This window comes from Acanthopagrus latus, chromosome 7 (genome assembly GCF_904848185.1).
Source record: "Acanthopagrus latus isolate v.2019 chromosome 7, fAcaLat1.1, whole genome shotgun sequence".
Classification (NCBI taxonomy): Eukaryota; Metazoa; Chordata; class Actinopteri; order Spariformes; family Sparidae; genus Acanthopagrus; species Acanthopagrus latus.
The window spans coordinates 15689686-15707557 of NC_051045.1; the positions used below are offsets into that span (position 1 = coordinate 15689686).

Sequence of the window (17872 nt, forward strand, 5' to 3'; positions counted from 1 at the left end):
GAAAAAAAACATGATTAATTTTCATACTGAAATTGCCGTTACACAGATGCTGGTACATATATTTTTTGGAAATAATTAACACTACCTGTAGAGGTTGTTCCAGTGGACGTGGGTATAGAGATTGTTGTAGAGGACGTCTGGGAGGCTGCTAAACTTGTCCCTGAGGATGTTCCCTGGGCCGCAGCTCCTACAGAGGCCCCTGGGACTGCCACAGTGGGCACAGTAGAGCCGGCTGACGCCATGCCCTGTGTTGTGATTGGGGCTGTTGCTCCTGAGCTGGTTGCCACACTGGGGTTGGCAGCCTGTGGGGTGGGGTGTCCAGCAGGCACCTCGGTGGCCTTGTTGTCAGGCAGGGCAATGGATATGAGGGAGAGCAGGCGCAGCAGCTTTTCAGTGAGCAAGGAGCTCCGTCTGATGACTGGGTGGGACAGCATGTTCATCAGCTGGCCTAGAGGGGAGGTCTCCAAGCTGAACTGAGCCCCCTCAGCCTCTGCACTGCCCCCCAGAGGCACTGTCTTCATAGAGGCTTTGCCCTTGCGGCTGACATTCATGTTGTCCAGCTTGACCAGCAGGTCCCAAAAATCAGTGGAGATTCCCAGAGACTGGAGAGTAGCAGCAGCAGAGCCCAAGGAGTTCTGGGCATTGGAGGCATTGGAACTGGGGTTGCTCTGAGACTGCGACCCTGCCCTGGAGCCAACAGTTCCACCCCCTCCTCCAGAGGTGACTGAACAAAGACGAGAGTCCAGTTCAGAAGCAGATGCTGACAGATCCTTACAGCGCTGCTGGGTGAAGTGGCTCGGGAATACCTGCAGGGAACGACAAGAAACAAAAAAAACTTTAGTCAGTTTTTATGTTTGTGTTGATGTTATGTTGATAGTTGATGTTATTTTAAATTTTTACAGCAGAGCAACTACAATGGATGATGCACCAGTTTTGTACAAAGATGGCTAGACTCGTACCTTAGCTAGCTGGATTAGAGTGTCCAACACGTGTCGACAGACTACTGGAGCAGCTTGCGGGTGAATATGGACAGTGGAACCTCCACCCCCAGCACATGTGACACCTGCAGCAGTGCCTGACACTCCTCCCAGTGTTCCAGATCCTGTAGATCCCCCAGCCGAGTGCCGGTCGGCATGCTTTCTACCTGATACTCGCTGAATCTGGAAAATGTTTGTCCGACAGCCCAAAGCTGCATCCATAGAAACAGAGAGCCAGGAAAGCTGACTGGAGCTGCGAGACTCCACCCTGTTCAGTAGCTCCAAGGAGGAAGATGAGGATGATGAAGAAGAGGATGATGAAGAGGAGAGGGAGGAGGTAGCTGAGCCTTTCCCTCCACAGCTTCCCTGGATGCTCCTCTTGCCACGAGAGTCTTCTAAACGTGAGGTCTCTACGCACACCTCACTCTCGCTGCTGCGCTGGAGGATGGATAACAGGCTGCGAATGACCCACCCGCGTGTCTGAGAGTGGTAGCAGAGGTTCCTGAGCACACGGTGCAGACGACTGGTGTTGAGCTTTGGCTCATCCACAAACAACAGAACCAGCAGGCAGGACAAGGCCTCGTGGTCCAAGAGCAATCGTCCACGCAGACGTAACAAGGAGTCCACACTTGAGCTGGATGGTCTGTAGAAAAAAAGAATAACAAATGTATTTTTTTGTTGGTCATGTGCAATATGGTTTGATGAAGACACTTTCAGTAACAAAGTCAAGCGAGTCCCCGTATCTGTCATAATCACTTCACTGTCATTTAACAAAAATACAAGGAATCATATTTTCACAACCTCCAATTAAATCACAGTCTCCCCTCACCTGTGGTTTGTTCCTCCACCCATCTGAAATGTGCCACCTCTCTGCACAGCCAGTCGGGTGTACTGGACGCCACGATTGCTCCCTAACCGACTAGTGAAGGCTGGTGAGCGCAAGATGGCTGAGAGGGCTGAAGATGAGCTATGACCAAACAACCTCTCATGCATCAGTTGCCTCTGCCGTGCCTCTTGCTCTCTACGTAAAGCGGCTGCTTCAGCAGCAATGTCCGGGGGCATGACGGCCAACACGCTGTCCTCCATGTCCTCCAGGACACTACGCCGGAGCTCTGAGGGCAGCGTCTGGATGAAAGTGACTGGATCCAGAGGGGTATCTCCTTGTGGGGGCTGTTGGGCTAGCTCCCGGCGCTGCTGCTCTGCTCGCTGCTGGGCAAGAACCTGAAACAACCAATGGCATACTTAGTTAAATTAACTGATTATCTGACTCTGTTACTTATTTGCTTGGAAATCATCCTTTTTATCCCAGTTGACAGGTCTTTAAAAGGTAAACATTTAGTGAGGAGTCTCTCACCTCCTCCTGGATGGCAGGTGGCAAAGCCGCCAGGAACTCAGGGCTGACCTCTGTAACCCCTGGTCCTCCCAGTACTGGTGCAGTAGAGGAAGGCAGGCTGGTAGCAACAGGAGGACGGGAGGGTGGTCTGATGCCAAGCTGGTTTTGCAGCACCTCTCGGCGGATGTCCTCAGGAAGAGCTGCCAAGAAAGAGGGATCCACACCCTCTGGCAAACTAATGCCTGCCAGGAGAGAATTATCACAAAGATTAATGACATAACATTAAAATAAAGAAAAGAAAAAGGCAGAAAAGGTAAGGTAGCAATAATTTTACCTGCAAGTGGGTCCTCATCATCATTGCTGGTTGATGGGAGGGGCTCTTCCTGGATTGCCTGAGACTGGCTGTCAGCACTATCGCTCCTAGGCATCGTTTCCCCCGGCGATGAGACAGAAGTGGAGCTGATGACATTAAAAATATATATATTTAATCGTCTCAAAGCAGCAAATGTTTGTTGATATACTCAGCTGAGTTACAGCATCAAACTGAAAAGATGGGTAGTATGTTTGGAAACCGAGGTCGGAATTTTGCTTTGGCCAGGCACAGGCGTACCAGGGAACCTCACACTACTTTCGTACATCAGTTTGGTCAGGGATGACGCTTTCGAGCTACTTACCCTGTATCTGCATCCGTCTGCCTATCGGTCAGCCCACTCTCCCCACTGCCAGACAGCTCCTGAGACAGCTGGGCAGTTTGAGCAGGGTTAGTAGCAGCTTCTTCCTGAGTGGCAGAGGCAGGGCTGCTGGTATCCATGGGTGACCCTTCCAGCTGTGACACACCAACCGCTGCAGGCTCCGAGGTCTCCACAATGTCTGGACTAAGAGAGGCTGGTGGAAAAAACACAGCAGACATTATGGTTAGGAAATCATGCCAAACAATGCAAATTTTGCAAAAATTCCTCGGTAACTGGTCTGTATTTCACAGTGTTGACAAAGTTTTATGACAGTTCTAACTACAAGCATGGTCAACAACGTCATTTACATTACAGATGTGTGTCCTTACTGTTGGCCAGTCTATATAAAGAGAGTCTTCAAAGTTAGTCTACCTTCCCTGCCTTCATCCAACGCTCCTCCTCCTCCACCACCTCCACCGACTCTCTCACCGATTGTGGGTGCTGGGGACATTTCCATCTGAGATGCCTCCGCTTCACTGTTTGGTCTGTCAGCTGCCGACAAGGGTGGTAGGCCTGTCCCCGCCAGGGCAGCCAGTGAGCTTGCATGAGACTCGGCAAGGAGCAGGTCGGCAATTGGCTGGTGGACCTGCTGACTGATCGCTGTTTCCAGAGAGACTAGGGCCTGTTCGTGAGGAGCAGGTGTGGTGGGAGTGACCTCTCCAGATGGGGGGGCAGTGAGGAAGCCCTCTGAGACCCTGGGCGGGTCCAGACATGACACAGTACCACCCTGAGCCTGTTCACCCTCTGCAACAGTGAGAAAGATAAAAACTTTATGTGAAGACAGAAAAAACGTTGCTGGGGAAAACAACAAAAGAAAAACTACTGCTGGTAATTTCTTCAGGATGAGTATTTTCCTGTTTAAAACATCTTTGTTAGATCACTTAACTACTGCACAACTGTTACTAGTGACTGGCTGTCTTTCTACAGCTACAGGTGCATATTTCCAAGTCCTTTTACGGCATTCATGACAGGTGTTCAAAAGAGGAGAGCTCAAAGCGACCACACACAAAGAGAACTTAATATCTGAATTAGTTATTGATCGTTGGTTCTACACAGATGCCATGGGCCTCCGCTGAGGAAGGCAGTAAGTTGTATAGTTATCTCCTGAACGGGGTGCACAATCCTGATCCCCAACAACAACACAACTTACTACCTCACCACAGCAAAGCCATCTGCAGAAGTTACAATGAATGCAAGATGCACAAGGAGCAACACTGTACTTCAGACAAATGATGCAAATACAATTTTCATTAGATATTTTCAGTCCATTGGAAGTTAAGAGTAGATCTTCTTTGAGCAGATGAAGATGTCAAGCTGGTATAGCGTTGCCATAAGAAAGACAGTAGACTGTATAGTTATCTCCCAGATCTGGTGTGATCCTAAAACTATACAAACTACTACCTCATCCCACAGCACGCTCTGCTGGCTGCTCGTCTCTGGGTGCCCATCACTGAGATGTGTGGTGATACCTGAAAGGAATTTAACAATAAGATGGAAGGGGAAAGAAAATCTATACAAACGTCGGTACCTGCAGTGTTCTCTGCACCATTAACTGTCCCCAATCCAGAGCCCTGTTGACAGAAAACAATTGACATTAGCAAACTTTCAATGAAAATGTCCAAGTTTCATGCAATTCTCCAGTATGTTGGAAAATTCCCTATTACATGTATTATTTTCCTCACCTGCAGGCTCTGTTCCCTGGCCTGTTCTGCTCCTGAGGCTCTCCTCTCATTCTGCTTAGACTCCTCCTCCTCAGCCAGCTGCCGCCTTCTCTTCTCTCTACGCTCTTCCAGTTCCTCATCTCGCAGACTCTCCAGGTGCTGCAGGATAGGCACCTTCACCACTGAAAGCAGACACAATTGTCAGAATTCCTTCCTGGTGGTGGCGGATGTAGCTTCAAGGTCTAACATGTCACTGCGTCAATTTAGCTTTAAACATGTAACATCAGAGTGTTTTCATGCTTCTGGTTTTCCTAGAAAACTTGCTGGACCCTACGTCAATCCAGGTATTTTACTGAAAAGTACATCATCATACTGTCTAACTATTATGTATAAAAACACATATAAAGTCAAATGATATGTCTGCATGCTCAACTCGACAAAATGTTGTCCAACTACTGGAGTATTGTAGTGATTTAATTTGGGTAAAATGTTAAAACTTAAAATGCTCATATGATGGCCAAGAAGTTATAAGTAGTCCAATTCTCAAAAATGCATACATTTTGAGAAAGCACCCACAGCAATCAATAAAATTTGACCTCAGTCTTAAATAATGGGTTTTCAGACCAGCCTACCTGCCACACAGTCATGCATACTCTCAGCATCCAGCACTTTACACTCATCTGTCCATCTAGTTAAGGCAGTGGGAATGCTAGAAAGGGTGCCTAGAGAGACAGAAAGAACAAACACAAGGAATTTAGGCCAATCCTCAACAAATTAACATTAAATTAACAACATTAATGACAAGCTGTTGTAATCCTCACCTGCTTGTCCCCCAGTACTGCTCTGCTCATGGAAAAAGTCATCCAACAACTCGTCATCAGAACGTGCAATGATGTGCACATCCTCATTTCCGACCAAAAGGCGAGCACGACCACGAGATTGCAGTGGCAGAGAGCTGGAAAGCTGTAAAATGTCTGCTGCAGCACTGGGGCCCAACAGTCTGAGTAAAAACATTACAGGAGCGTCAGATATTTTAATTAGCATCTTCATTTATAGTATGGTGGTGTAACAGATGTTGCAACATTTTGTGTCATTGAACACAGCCATCAAAAATAACATTGTTTCACCTTTGCAAGATCAATGGAGGGTTGGGCTGGCGGTTGCCGGGGTAGTGGACGTGGATGGTGTGTCCACTGTTGGCAGTGAGCTGGCGCAGTGTTCGCTGGCTGCGACCCATGCCCTGTGCCAGGCGGCTGCTTGTGCCTGCTACACCGAGGGTGAGTGAACCGTGGTCAGCATGGCGCACCATCAGTGGGTGGGAGCTGGGAATATTGCCTGGGGAGGGAGGGATGTCAGCTGATGGAAAAACAACAGAAAACAGTGGGCAGACATTAGGGGGACAGCTCTGGCACAACCCCAAGAAACGTTTGTGCGTTGTGTGTAGCTGGAGTCTTTGGAAGAAAGGCTGAATGTGTTTTTGGAATGACTATGGATTTAGATTTTATTTCATTTTTTTCAGTATAAAGATAATCGAAACCAGTAAGTTTAATTCTATGGAACTGAGATGGCTGTTCTTTTAATATTAAAATTAACACAAATAATACATTTGACCTGACTGAATGTGAGCAATAAATCATCCTGCTTACCGTTGTTGGAGAACATGTTGTCAAACTCTATGATGAGGTCATCATCCCTGTCAAACCTTTCGAAACGGATGTGTGGTGCGGCATTGATGTCAGGGAAGTCCTCATCCAACTCCATCTCTGAACCTTCATCATCATCATCCTCATCTCCTTCTTCATCATCCTTGAGGAAAAGTTGCAGCCATAAGTTTTAAGTATACAGAACAATTAACTTGTTTACTTGTCTTGTTGACTGGTTTACTAAGCCTCATTGCGTTGATCCACACCTGATCCTCCTCCTCCTCTTCTTCCTCCTCCTCCTCTTCATCCTGGCTGTCTTCGTCATCATTGCTGCCACTAGAGTCCTCCTCCTGTGTGTGCTCCTCATCCTCTGGTTCCAGGATGTTCATGGAATCTGATGGAAGAGAAAAAAATACACAGACCCTTACAAGGCGATCTTAAAAACAGAGAAACCATTGCAAACACTGGGGTAATTTACCACGATTGATAAATGGCAATGTCTTACCTTCCCTGTTAGCCTGAAGAGTGGATGCCTGGCTAATATTGGAGGGGGCTTCATCCATTAACACATCCTCTTGTGATTCATCTTCACCACTGCGTCCCACTGTTTGACAAAGAGACACGTGATAACCTCACTCTGGGTATCCTAGCCTGTTTGCAAAACCTGGATTAACCGCTCTCTGGTTTAATGAACCATAAAAAAACATAACATTAAAAGGGGACTGTAATTCTAGTGTGCAGGTATCTCTCTGGATTGCAATTTCACATTTTTTTCTTTGTATCCAGCAACTATCCATTGAGGTTTAATAGTTGTGGGAACAGCTACTCTATAATTTTCCTTGCCCGATTACCCTCTACTATCACTGTCCTCTCCCAAATAAATCAAGTGGTTTACCTATAATTGTGCTGTTCACAGTGCCAGCATCTCTCTCCAGCAGCTCATCAATCAGGTCCACCAACTCATTCTCTACCTACAGACACACAAAATAGAAAGGAATTGTCAGCCTAAAAGTGGAAAAACAGGCATTACTACTTTGAGCTCAAGCATCTACCTTTGGTAAGACCCACTTTCATATTTTAGCCATTACTTATAGAGGTGTGTAATACAAAATACAAAATCAGTGACCTGCATAGCCTGTGTGCTGAGCACCTCTGGCTGACCAGCAATGACCACCGTATCTCCCTCTGTCTCGCCATCCATCAGGTCGCTGTCTGTTCCCTGCACCCTGTGACTGCCCTCCACTGGCTCTGCCTCACCAGACTCTCCTGGAAAATATGGCACACATTAACAACAGACATATTTGGAATCCCTTGATTGACAGCGTTTAAGTTTCTCATCTGACTCATGGATACCTTGGTCCTGAGTGTTGCTGTTGCTGTCCCTGGCAGTGCCCACAGTGTCATGTTCTGCCTTGCTCTTGCTGGAGCCTCCCTTGCCCCCAAAGAGACTGCTAGGCTGGTTCACAATGCGAGACAGAGTCTCCAAGGGCTTCAGGGCTGCATTCACTGTGTTGGCCATGTTGGGACTGAAACAAATGATGTAAAGGAAGAATATGGAGTAAATTTAGATTTTATTCAGCATTAATACTTTTTTTACTTTCATGCAAAGCCAACTCTGCTTCATGATACCAAAAAGTCTGGGTCAAAGGTTATAGGGCTGGTGCGACGTGTCGACATAATCGATAATGGAAATAAGTCAAATTGTGTAACGCTAATACTGACATGCGGAAGGTGTAAGCAGTACTACTGCCATGCTCAAACAGTAAACAGCCAGAATGAGGTAGATCACTACAGTGTTTTAACTTAACAAGACTGAAGCAAAGTGAAACTTACACCTACACAGCTTTGTCTATGCAAAATAACATATTCCTCTGATCACCAGTTTATGTGATTGGCCACCCCAATGTCACGTCAGGATCTGTTTCCCCAAAAGATGAGTCAGCTTCAACTTTTTAGCAACAGCCAGCTGTGTTTTTTTTTTTTCCTGCAGAAGAGGCAACACACTGCCACTGCCAAAATGGACTACCCTCATCAAAATCAATGGGGGAAAATGCCAATAGAATAATCAAAAAAATAGTCATTAGGTGCAGCCCTAAAAGGTTCCTGTTTCCAAGTTTTAATTTCTACTAACTGTTTTGGAATGAGCATTTTGTTTATCTTGCACAAGAGGACACAAGCTTGTGACATGGTTCAGCCAATGGTGTCACACTATTCAACTGATCAACAGGCGGCAGTAAGACGCTAAAATATGCATCAATGTGGGACAAAAATTAGGAAAAAAGAAAAGAGTGCAAGCTTGTGAACATGCTCAACCAATGCAAGATTTAAAATACAAAAAAAGTAGCACTTGACACATCTGTTAACCTAAAGGACACACAAAGTGCATTTTAAGTAATTGAATAGAAATATAAATTAAATTCCACAGGATCTCTTTAATGAACTAATCCACAGATCACACCTTGTGATGCATGCTTCCTGTCACATCCTCTGTAAGCAAAATTAAATCAATGAGGTTTCATCATGTACCTGGACAAATCCAAGCTGTGAGGTACACGGGCCAGGTCGTTGACCAGCCCTTTCTTAAGAAAGAGCCTGATGATATTGTTCATGCCATTGTGTTGGGTCTTGGCTGCTGCTGTGCTGTAGAAGCTGGATGTGGAGGGACACGATTCCATGATAGTGCTGATGATGCACATTACTGCCTGAAGCCTGTGAAATAGATGCAAGGACAAATTAAGAATGGGAGTCAATCAAATGTTATAGTACCAATAGAACGTTGGTTTACTCCTGTCTTTTTATGCTGCTTACCTGGCATGTTTTTCGGTACCTTCAGCCATCGCCAGTGCTCGACTGAGGGCAGCCTTCACCTCATTGACCAGGGCCACCTGGGCATCAGTGCCAGTGCCAGCAGCTGCCAGGCTGGCCAGGAACAGACGTGCCAAGGCTGGGGTGTCCTTGTCCTCCGAATTCTGAGTGTGGGGCAGCAAGTGGTCGAGTACAAAGGCTAGAACACTGCAATCCTGTAAGGATACAGGAGGTTAAAACAGGTTTAAGAGATTATAGTTAAGTCATACAGAAAAAGCAGTGTGACACACAGACAAGAATTTGTTTAACTACCCACCTCTTTAATGAGCTCAGACTGTCCTGCAGTGTAGCAGTAGGAGGCAATTAGTGTGGCGATGCCCACATAGGAGCGCACAAGTTCAGCCAGCAGTCTCAGGATGGTGGAGGTAGGCATTAGAGGCTTGCTTGCCTTTACCTTGGCTGCTTTACCCTCCTCTGAGCTCGTACTCTTTTCTCCCTCCTGTTCTTTCTTTTCCTCCCGCATCTCTTCTGGTGTGGAAGCTGGGAAGTTGGGATGTTAAAATGAGATCACAAACAGTACGAACTGCCTCGCGTAAATAAAATCAAAACTCAAATTAAGTCAAAGTTTGGTAGAATTTTGCTATATTGTGCTTAACTTGCACAGGGAAAAAAAAATACCCATGAACACCCAGAGAAATTTTACCGAAGTATCTGATGTCAGGTTACTTTGCTTACCTTCTCCTTGCGGTGTGCCAGACTGGGAAGACTCTGCCACACCTCCATCAGCAGCAAACACCTGAGTCTGAGAGGAAGAGGCACAGCTCTATTATGGATTTAGAGATCACACATTTAAATTTTCTACATGAGACAACTAGTCTTTGAGACTCACATTGATATGGAATGCAGACTGGGAGTCAAAGTCGCTGCCCTGCCGGGTGAGTCTGTACTGCTGGTAGACGTCATCACCAACATCCTGCAATATCTGGCACAGGTCTTGTCCACCAGGTACTGCTGCTGCACGTTCTTCTGGACGCTCAGCTGTGCAATAAACACAAATACAGTAAGCTGAAATGCTCAAATCACTATTACCTTTAAAGTTGCACATCAAGCACTCAAATGTTTGTCAGGATCTTATTAACATATATTACGTTCTTCAGGAGCGTGATAGGCAGCCAAGGCATTGAGCATGTCATAGATGACCTCCTTGATGGTGTCAGGGATAGAGGGTAAGGGGGACAGTTTCAGAGGAGTGGTCTTCACAAGCTGCACAGCATTTGGCCCCTTAATCCGTAGGTTCTCAAACTCGTCATCAGAGGCTGTAGAAAAAAGATGAGCATGAGTTTTTGAGAGTAATAAAAAAAATTAAACATAGAAACGCCAATAGCTAAATAAATGCGTCAATTTACAGTGCCTGGAACTTCAGATCTAATCAAAAGTTGCTAGTCATAGTCAAGCTCAAAAAGCTTGCACTCTCACCTGTGCCAGCCCCACGGGGTGCAGGCAGGGCAATGCGGACACAGTTGCTGGCGGTTTCAGCAAAGCACTCAGGGTTACGACAGGCGGCTGGCCCCAGGACCCGAAGGATATAATTAATTTCTCTGGAACCAAGGCTGCCCGACACCACTCCTGAGGTGGTGCTACCTGCTCCACTGGTCACAGCTGACCTCACCACCTATGGAAACAGATTTTTTAGGAATTTGTTTATGTTCTCAAATCACCTAAAAAGTATCATGCAGAAGACTATATTATGCAAAAATACATTGCTGAGACAACAGTATACTGCAGTTTTTCATGACATCTGCCCGCCTAGCTCTACTCAATCTGACTCGGCTGTAACGCATTTCAAAAAGTTTGAAAATAGACTAACCTTCTCCATGGTGTGCCGCAGTGTGGCTGGATCTTCTATGATGTGTCTGAAAAGCAGAGTTACGAGGGGGGTGAAGCCATTGAAGCCAGAGCTCTGTGTCAGCCCCAGAATCATCCGTGTGCTCTTCAGCTCAGCAAACATCATAGCATAGTGGTGATTGCGTGTGAGGCGCAAACACAGACGCAATGTGGCATGGAGGGTGTCTGGGTCCACAGGAACGCTGATCATACTGACGCAGGCACGGATAAGAACGGTGGTCATGTCCTCAGTCAGGCCTTGGACGACAATATCAGCGCCCTGAGTGTAGTCAGACTCCAGGGAAGATGAGGGACCAGATGTGGTCTCCTTCAGCTGGCTGGAATCATCCTTGGTGGCACTCATCTCAACTGCTGCCCCTGAGTCCAGATCAGTATGGGTTTCCTCCGTTTTGCTCCTGTCTCCCTCTTCTCTCTCGGAGTCAGTAATGCCACCGGTCTTAGCAGGCTTGGGCAAGCGTGGCACTCTCTGGACAGTTAACATCACTGGCCTCCTGTTACCGGTCTCCTCGTTTACCTGTCCGATATTAGTGGTGTTAAATCAAACAAAGTAATATAGCAAATTTCTAGTAACACAAACAACCATAAAATTCAACAGTCCACAGAGTGTAGTTTCTGGTTATTCTCTCGAAGTAGAGAAAGATGTTGAACTTTGTGTTTACCTGCACCATGGTGTTAAACTGCACAGTATATCTCCGGCGGCCAGCTGTAAAGCGGACACTGCTCTCGCCTGCTCTCCATGCTGAATCAATGGTACTGTTGTTTGATGCACTGTAACTGCACCAACGGCCCGAGCGGTCATCAAACCATCGCCAGTTATTCCCATTTGGCTGAAGATACTAAAGGCAGACAAAGAGAAAACTCAACTGTACAAAAGGGGTACATAAAAAAACAACACACAATTTAATAATGCTGGACACAGCACAACAAAAGTTTATCATAAGCTTGACATGGTTGTATTTATACAGTACATACAATGCGATATGGGGTTATGCGTTTTGCCTACCTCCTACACAGCAATGACATGCAAACAAGAGGCCTATTGTAGGGTGATGTGGTAATACTAACATATTAAAAGTACTACTATATTACTCTCTTCACTGAGCGCTAGCACATGTCTGCTTGTGTATACCTGTGCTTGGAATGTGGCATACCAACTGAAGTATCCAACTTCACTATTATAATCTTTATCTGTGACTGTGTTTTATACGATTGAGTTTTACCTTGTTCATTTGCTCTCTGCGCTTTGAAGAGACTGCCATCTTCTCATAGAAGTCAATGATCAGCAGTACTGGTGTGATCCATCTGCAGAAAAAGTCATTTTATATAATATAAATCATAACCCACGCGCACACTTTATTGATTTCATGATAATGGGTTTGTAGGGTTGTACCATACTCACTTTGGTGTCTGGATGTCTTTCTGTTCTTTAGCAGCTTGCAGACAGGGCTGCACAACCTCAAGCAGCTTAATCAGCAAATCAAGAATTCCACTGTTCTCCACCACTCTGGCACCCAACAGCTTCAGTTCCTAACAAAACAGAAAACAAATGATATGATGGTATGTGTACACAAACAATAACAAAAACAAAATAAGCAAACAGCTTAAGGCTAGAATTGTATTAATGTTTGTGTTTCTGTTACCTCAAAGAGCAGTGTGAGTAGCAGAATCCTTGTTGCCAGCTTGGAGGCCTGGGGCAGTGTTGCCATCTGTCTGGTCCACTCAGACACTGTCTTTGTGTCACTGGTAGTCAGAGGCTCAGCCGCCTTGATCAGCACGTCTGCTGCCTCCCACACCTAGACACAACATGAACACAATCAGGCTGGTACAAAAATGATGTACTTCCATTATCAAGACTCATTAAAAGCTTTGCGTTTTCATTTTTACTTTGCTATATTTGCATCTAAGATTTGTCACTTACTAGAAGCACTCACTCTGAAATGCCTCACAGTTAATTAGAGACACACTGATAAATAAGATTTAAGTGAATGCAACTAAATCTGCATCCAATAACTGAGTTTAATATTTTAACTGAAAAGTCATGATAGTATAGTGTTCTACTGCAGTTCTAAGGCAAGGACCTTAATCGCAGACATACAAAGGGCAAAAGGAAGCACAAAAAAGGAATGAACAATAACATCCACCACTGCCTCCTTGATCATCAGATCCTTATTATCGTGACTTTTCAACTAAAATATCAAACTCAGTTGTCAGATGCAGATCTAGTTGCATTTATCCACTGACCTGGTGGACAACCTGTCCAAGGATGAGATCCCTGTACTCTGGACCGCTCCTCTTAATGGCTGTCATGAGAAGGTCACAGAGTCGGTAGACAGTGTCAGGCAACTCATCTAGAAGATGGAAGCACCCAGGCAGCATGGAGTCAGTGAAGGAATGGAGCTCCTTGGGGTCCAGCGGCTCAGCCTCCATGAAGCGCTCCAAACAGCGGGCCTCCTCCTCCTCTGCCCGCTCCCTGGCTCTCCTGTCTTCCTCCTCACGCCTACGTGCCGCTTCCTGAAGCAGACACAGAAAAAAAAAAACCTCAACAGCTGCTCAGCTAAAAACTACTTTATTCATTCATAAAGCTTTATTTAGCAACAGACAGTTTAGAGCGAGCTTTTTATCCCCGTGTTATTTGAGCAGTGAGGGTGGCGGACCTCAGGAGAGTCAGAGCGCTGCTCCATGCTGACCTCTTGGCCGAGTGACATGGCAATGGCCCTCATCATCTGGTCCTCTTCAGACATAGTCAGATCCTAGAGGGAACAAGGGAAACAATGTTAGCTGCATGAATTTGATTATGAAACTAAGAATGCAAGTATGATTCTGTCTATGAAGCCTTACTCTGACTGCTCCACCAAGAAGTGGCGGAGGGTGTGTAAGTAGGTACTCAGTGGCCTGCTCCATGGTGCTGGTGTTCAGTAGAGCCTCCATGGCATGCTCTCTTGAGAAACCCATATCCATCAGCTAAAAGAAAGAAAAAAAAACAAAAAAATTGTTTTTATAGGAGTAAAAAGAGATGGCGCCATAAACGATGGGCAAATTAAGTGGGGTGGGGGGAGGTCTGACACACAAACGAGAATGGATAAAAAATGTCATGAATAGAGAGGATAAGCCAAGGATGCTTGCTATGAGGGACAAGGAGTCTTTCTTCAACGTGTCCTCCCCCCTTTGTTTAAAAACCCTTTTCCTATACATCCTTATCCTGATAATCTACCTCAAAAAAAAGGTATGAATCAAAATAATCTGGCACAAATTTCTCTCGCCCTTTTCTTGTTTTATTATCCAGGCTCTCTCCACCCCTCCTCTCAGTTTCTCCCCTTTCCCTGATGGCTCTTATACCTGCTGGAGATGCTGTCGGTGGACCTGTGCAGGTCTCTCTCTCCCTCTCCCTCTGCCTCTTCCCTGTTATAAAACAAACGGTGGCCCAGGATTCAGTGCATGCATAATACGGGGCAGGAAGATTGGTAAACACACCACCTCTGTTCTTTTGCTCAGATGGCCACCTAGATACCCAATTATGCAGTTAACCTGTGGTGACAAACCGCCTGCTGAAAATAGTAATAAGACTGCAGGAATAAACCACAGCTGGTGAGCAGAACAAGCTGTCAAATTACAAACAATTCTACCTGATTAAAAAGAAAAAAAGACACATACACACATTGTCCCCAGTAGTTCCTGGACTATTATCCCAAAAGACAAAAGCCCAGTATCATGACAAAGTGTGTTCAAGGGTGTATCTGACAGCTTCCCAATATACCTGTGTAAGCTGAGCCTGGTTAACCTGCGGCTCACGGCGGGGAGTGGAATTGGTTGAATCATCAGCTGATCCTCCTGCTGGAACGGCAGGTGTTGTTCCAGTTGGTGCTGGTGTCTCTCCACTTGTTGTAGATGCTCCTGGGGCAACACTGGGTACCAAAGTACCAGTGGAAGCCGCCTCATCATCTGGGCGCACCGTCCCTTCTCTCTCTTTGGCCAGGCGCTCCTGGATAACGGGCTCCCCTCTCAGGATGTGGCAGAGGATGGCTAGCATGGACTCAGCCATCCTGCCACCATACACCTTAAGCGGCTTCCTGTTCCACAGACTGCGGATGCAGCTGAATGCGGCCTGGATGAAGGGGAGACTGTGTTAGAATAATAATACACCAACATGTGTACATGTAAAAGTAACTTCCCTATGTAGGAAAATGCAAAGACACTTGAAGATAAAGGTGTTTTGGACATTGACAAGGAGTCCAAATTAATCAACAAGTTATGTAGTATTTACAAAAAATAACTTGTGGTATTTTTGAAGTTGCAGAGGTCAAAGAAGCCCTTCAAAACTCCTACCAACTGTTTCTTTTTTCCTTGACCTGTATTAAAATTCAGAAATGCAACAAAGATAGACAGCAGGAATGATTCTTACAGTGTCTATCTATTCTCATTTCCCTAGCAACTGTGTTCACATGAGATTAACCACACCACACAGACAATATAAGGGACTTCCCATGCTATAAGCAAATTTTCAACGGCAGCAACAGACTCAATGCAAGTCTATAGTCAGATGGTCAGATACTGACCTTCTGGGTGACTATGAGGAACCGAAGAGCACTGAACTGGGGCATGGTAGGGGTAACCCCAGGCATTTTAGCCGGCAGGGAGTGGGGAGAGTCCAGCACTGTGCTTGGGTTCACCATCTTCTCCACCAGCATTAACCAGGCATCCAGGAACTCCCCTGTCCCATCTGGGAGGTCAGTATGTTCCAGCCCCTCAGACACAGGCACCTTCCCACCCATTGATAGGGCCCAGTTAAATGTCCTGCAGAAAAGCAACACAGTCAATAAAACCCCCACAACTTGTACATAAAAAACAGACGATTATATGCAAACTTTTAAAATAAAATACTGTTCTTGATCTTGGTGTGTCAATGCGTAATGTAACACTTACTCGAACAAGGCATCATGTCCCCCAGAGCAGAAGAACTTTTGCAGCATGAGGTGGTAGGGGTACTTCCTCTCATCAAAAAGCATGGGAGATGTGAAGCCCACTGAGCAGATGAAGAAAGTCAGCCTGCCAGACAAAAAAAAACCAAACAAGAAAGTATTATATATCACCTATGTGTGCAATGCATACAGTACAAATATGCCTGGCAAACAGTAGCGATGGTAGTCTACTCTTACCTAAACCGAGGGGTGGGTGTATAAGGTGGGGGCTGCCAACTCAGACCCTTGGTGAGGAGCTTCGTGAGGGCAGAAGCAGTGGCCCGGGCAGCAGGCGTGGGGGTGGTGCCTGTGCTTGTGGCATGGTGTGAGCGCCGTTGCCGCACTGGGGAGCCCACACACAGCTTCACCAGGAGGCCAAAGAGCTCAGCCAGAGCCCTACCTAGTCGAGATGAAGCTGGAAAGACACACGAAGGTCAGTGACTCACAAGGATTTAAGGCAACTTGAGATATTTGGTTAAAATATTTACGGATATAAAAACGTGATTGTGTGTCTCACCAGAGAGAAGTGGTTTAATCTGTTTAATGCGGGTGGCCATAGCTGGGGTAAGTTTGGACTTGGCCTTGGGGTCAGTTGCAGTGGGTTCGTCAGTCTCCATGGGAGCCAAGGTGTCCCCATCCAGACCCATGCCCTCCAACAGTCCACCAGCAGATGAATCCACAGACACTGCCTCAGACTCTGCTAGATAAAGGTAGAGGAGACCAAGGTTGTTGGAAGTTGCTCCATGGGCATGCTTGTTTTCAGTGAACAAAATTAAATGGTCATATTACCAGTTCTCCTGGAGCCAGAGGCTGAGGTTGCAGCAGTGCTGCCAGATGGCTTTTCCTCTTTGGGAACCAGTTTCTGCATGTCAGCCTGGCCAAACTCACATCCTGGAGGCAGACTGTAAGGTACATGCAAAAGGTGTTGAAGGGTTACAACTGATAGCACAGTTACATTAACAGAGGTAAAGGATTAGACATTCACCTGTTAGGCGTGCAAAGGGACAGCAGCACAGTGCTCTCCCATACCAGAGAGCAGTAGAGCTGACTGAGCTTGTTGAGAACACTCAAGCCAAGCTGGGAGCCCCACTGGTTGACTGAGATAGCTCTGATCTCACTCTGTTTAAAAAGAGAACAGAAGCCTTTAGAGTTGCTGAACCATTCTAAAGTGATCACACATTTGAAAAACCCCACCACAGCATGAAAAAAAAAAAAACACATCTAATTCTTAGTCATCACCTGCAATTTTCACGTGTTTCATCGTTTAGAACCCTAATATTCACTACATTGGCTGTAATTAGACCTTTTAAACACTGAACAACAAAAATAAATGACAACAATTTCTTACAAATTCATCTAAATTAAAAGGGAACCCTGTGAAGGTTTATGCAATGTTTTAATCACAAAATCCACTATCCTTCAGAATTACCTTAAATTTGGTCTACATAATGTTTTATTTGTCCACCTTGATAGAAGATTAGTGTGTGTGTTTCTATGCAGAGCATATGTGAACGTCAGTAGACAGAGGGGGTAGAGCACAGCCAGATTATCCTCTAGATCAATGAAGGTGACGTTTTTTTCAGTTGGCTAAAAAAAAAAAATCTAAGTGAACAATGCTAAAATGGGTTACAAAACATACTTGGGTTAATATACCTTAACGCAGACTTTAATACTGTGAAACTATTGGTACAAATGCACACCACCTTTGTGCGTGTGCATTTGACAAACAAATCAGGGGCACACACGTAGAATTTTTGTCTAGATTTCCATGCATGATTTTAAAAAAATAACAATTAAATCTGAGATTGCTACTCAGAGTTTGCTAATCACTTCCTACTTTTGTGATGATCATTAAAAAAAAA

General features: G+C 45.6%; 1 protein-coding gene across 14 annotated transcripts in view; it reads right to left on the reverse strand.

Moving 5' to 3' along the window:
* Positions 1-17872, reverse strand: part of huwe1 (HECT, UBA and WWE domain containing E3 ubiquitin protein ligase 1) — a 38916-nt gene that overhangs the window by 7700 nt on the left and 13344 nt on the right. For 8 of the 14 annotated variants that reach the window (XM_037105437.1, XM_037105431.1, XM_037105430.1 and 5 more), the window contains 41 exons: positions 16996-17129; positions 16800-16912; positions 16528-16710; positions 16209-16425; positions 15976-16098; positions 15609-15846; positions 14810-15157; positions 14392-14454; positions 13894-14016; positions 13710-13805; positions 13297-13566; positions 12696-12848; positions 12455-12582; positions 12276-12357; positions 11715-11891; positions 11018-11569; positions 10627-10822; positions 10299-10466; positions 10040-10188; positions 9886-9952; positions 9467-9690; positions 9154-9365; positions 8872-9054; positions 7699-7871; positions 7472-7611; positions 7241-7316; positions 6851-6949; positions 6612-6739; positions 6349-6508; positions 5830-6058; positions 5524-5702; positions 5335-5424; positions 4724-4884; positions 4570-4612; positions 3414-3785; positions 2985-3195; positions 2645-2769; positions 2332-2552; positions 1807-2198; positions 960-1620; positions 86-806 (listed from right to left, as the gene is read on the reverse strand). In XM_037105437.1, the coding sequence (XP_036961332.1) occupies positions 86-806; positions 960-1620; positions 1807-2198; positions 2332-2552; positions 2645-2769; positions 2985-3195; positions 3414-3785; positions 4570-4612; positions 4724-4884; positions 5335-5424; positions 5524-5702; positions 5830-6058; positions 6349-6508; positions 6612-6739; positions 6851-6949; positions 7241-7316; positions 7472-7611; positions 7699-7871; positions 8872-9054; positions 9154-9365; positions 9467-9690; positions 9886-9952; positions 10040-10188; positions 10299-10466; positions 10627-10822; positions 11018-11569; positions 11715-11891; positions 12276-12357; positions 12455-12582; positions 12696-12848; positions 13297-13566; positions 13710-13805; positions 13894-14016; positions 14392-14454; positions 14810-15157; positions 15609-15846; positions 15976-16098; positions 16209-16425; positions 16528-16710; positions 16800-16912; positions 16996-17129 (8380 nt within the window). The remainder of the gene's footprint in view (positions 1-85; positions 807-959; positions 1621-1806; positions 2199-2331; positions 2553-2644; positions 2770-2984; positions 3196-3413; positions 3786-4569; positions 4613-4723; positions 4885-5334; positions 5425-5523; positions 5703-5829; positions 6059-6348; positions 6509-6611; positions 6740-6850; positions 6950-7240; positions 7317-7471; positions 7612-7698; positions 7872-8871; positions 9055-9153; positions 9366-9466; positions 9691-9885; positions 9953-10039; positions 10189-10298; positions 10467-10626; positions 10823-11017; positions 11570-11714; positions 11892-12275; positions 12358-12454; positions 12583-12695; positions 12849-13296; positions 13567-13709; positions 13806-13893; positions 14017-14391; positions 14455-14809; positions 15158-15608; positions 15847-15975; positions 16099-16208; positions 16426-16527; positions 16711-16799; positions 16913-16995; positions 17130-17872) is intronic. The other 6 variants (XM_037105438.1, XM_037105436.1, XM_037105429.1 and 3 more) reach the window with 5 other exon arrangements.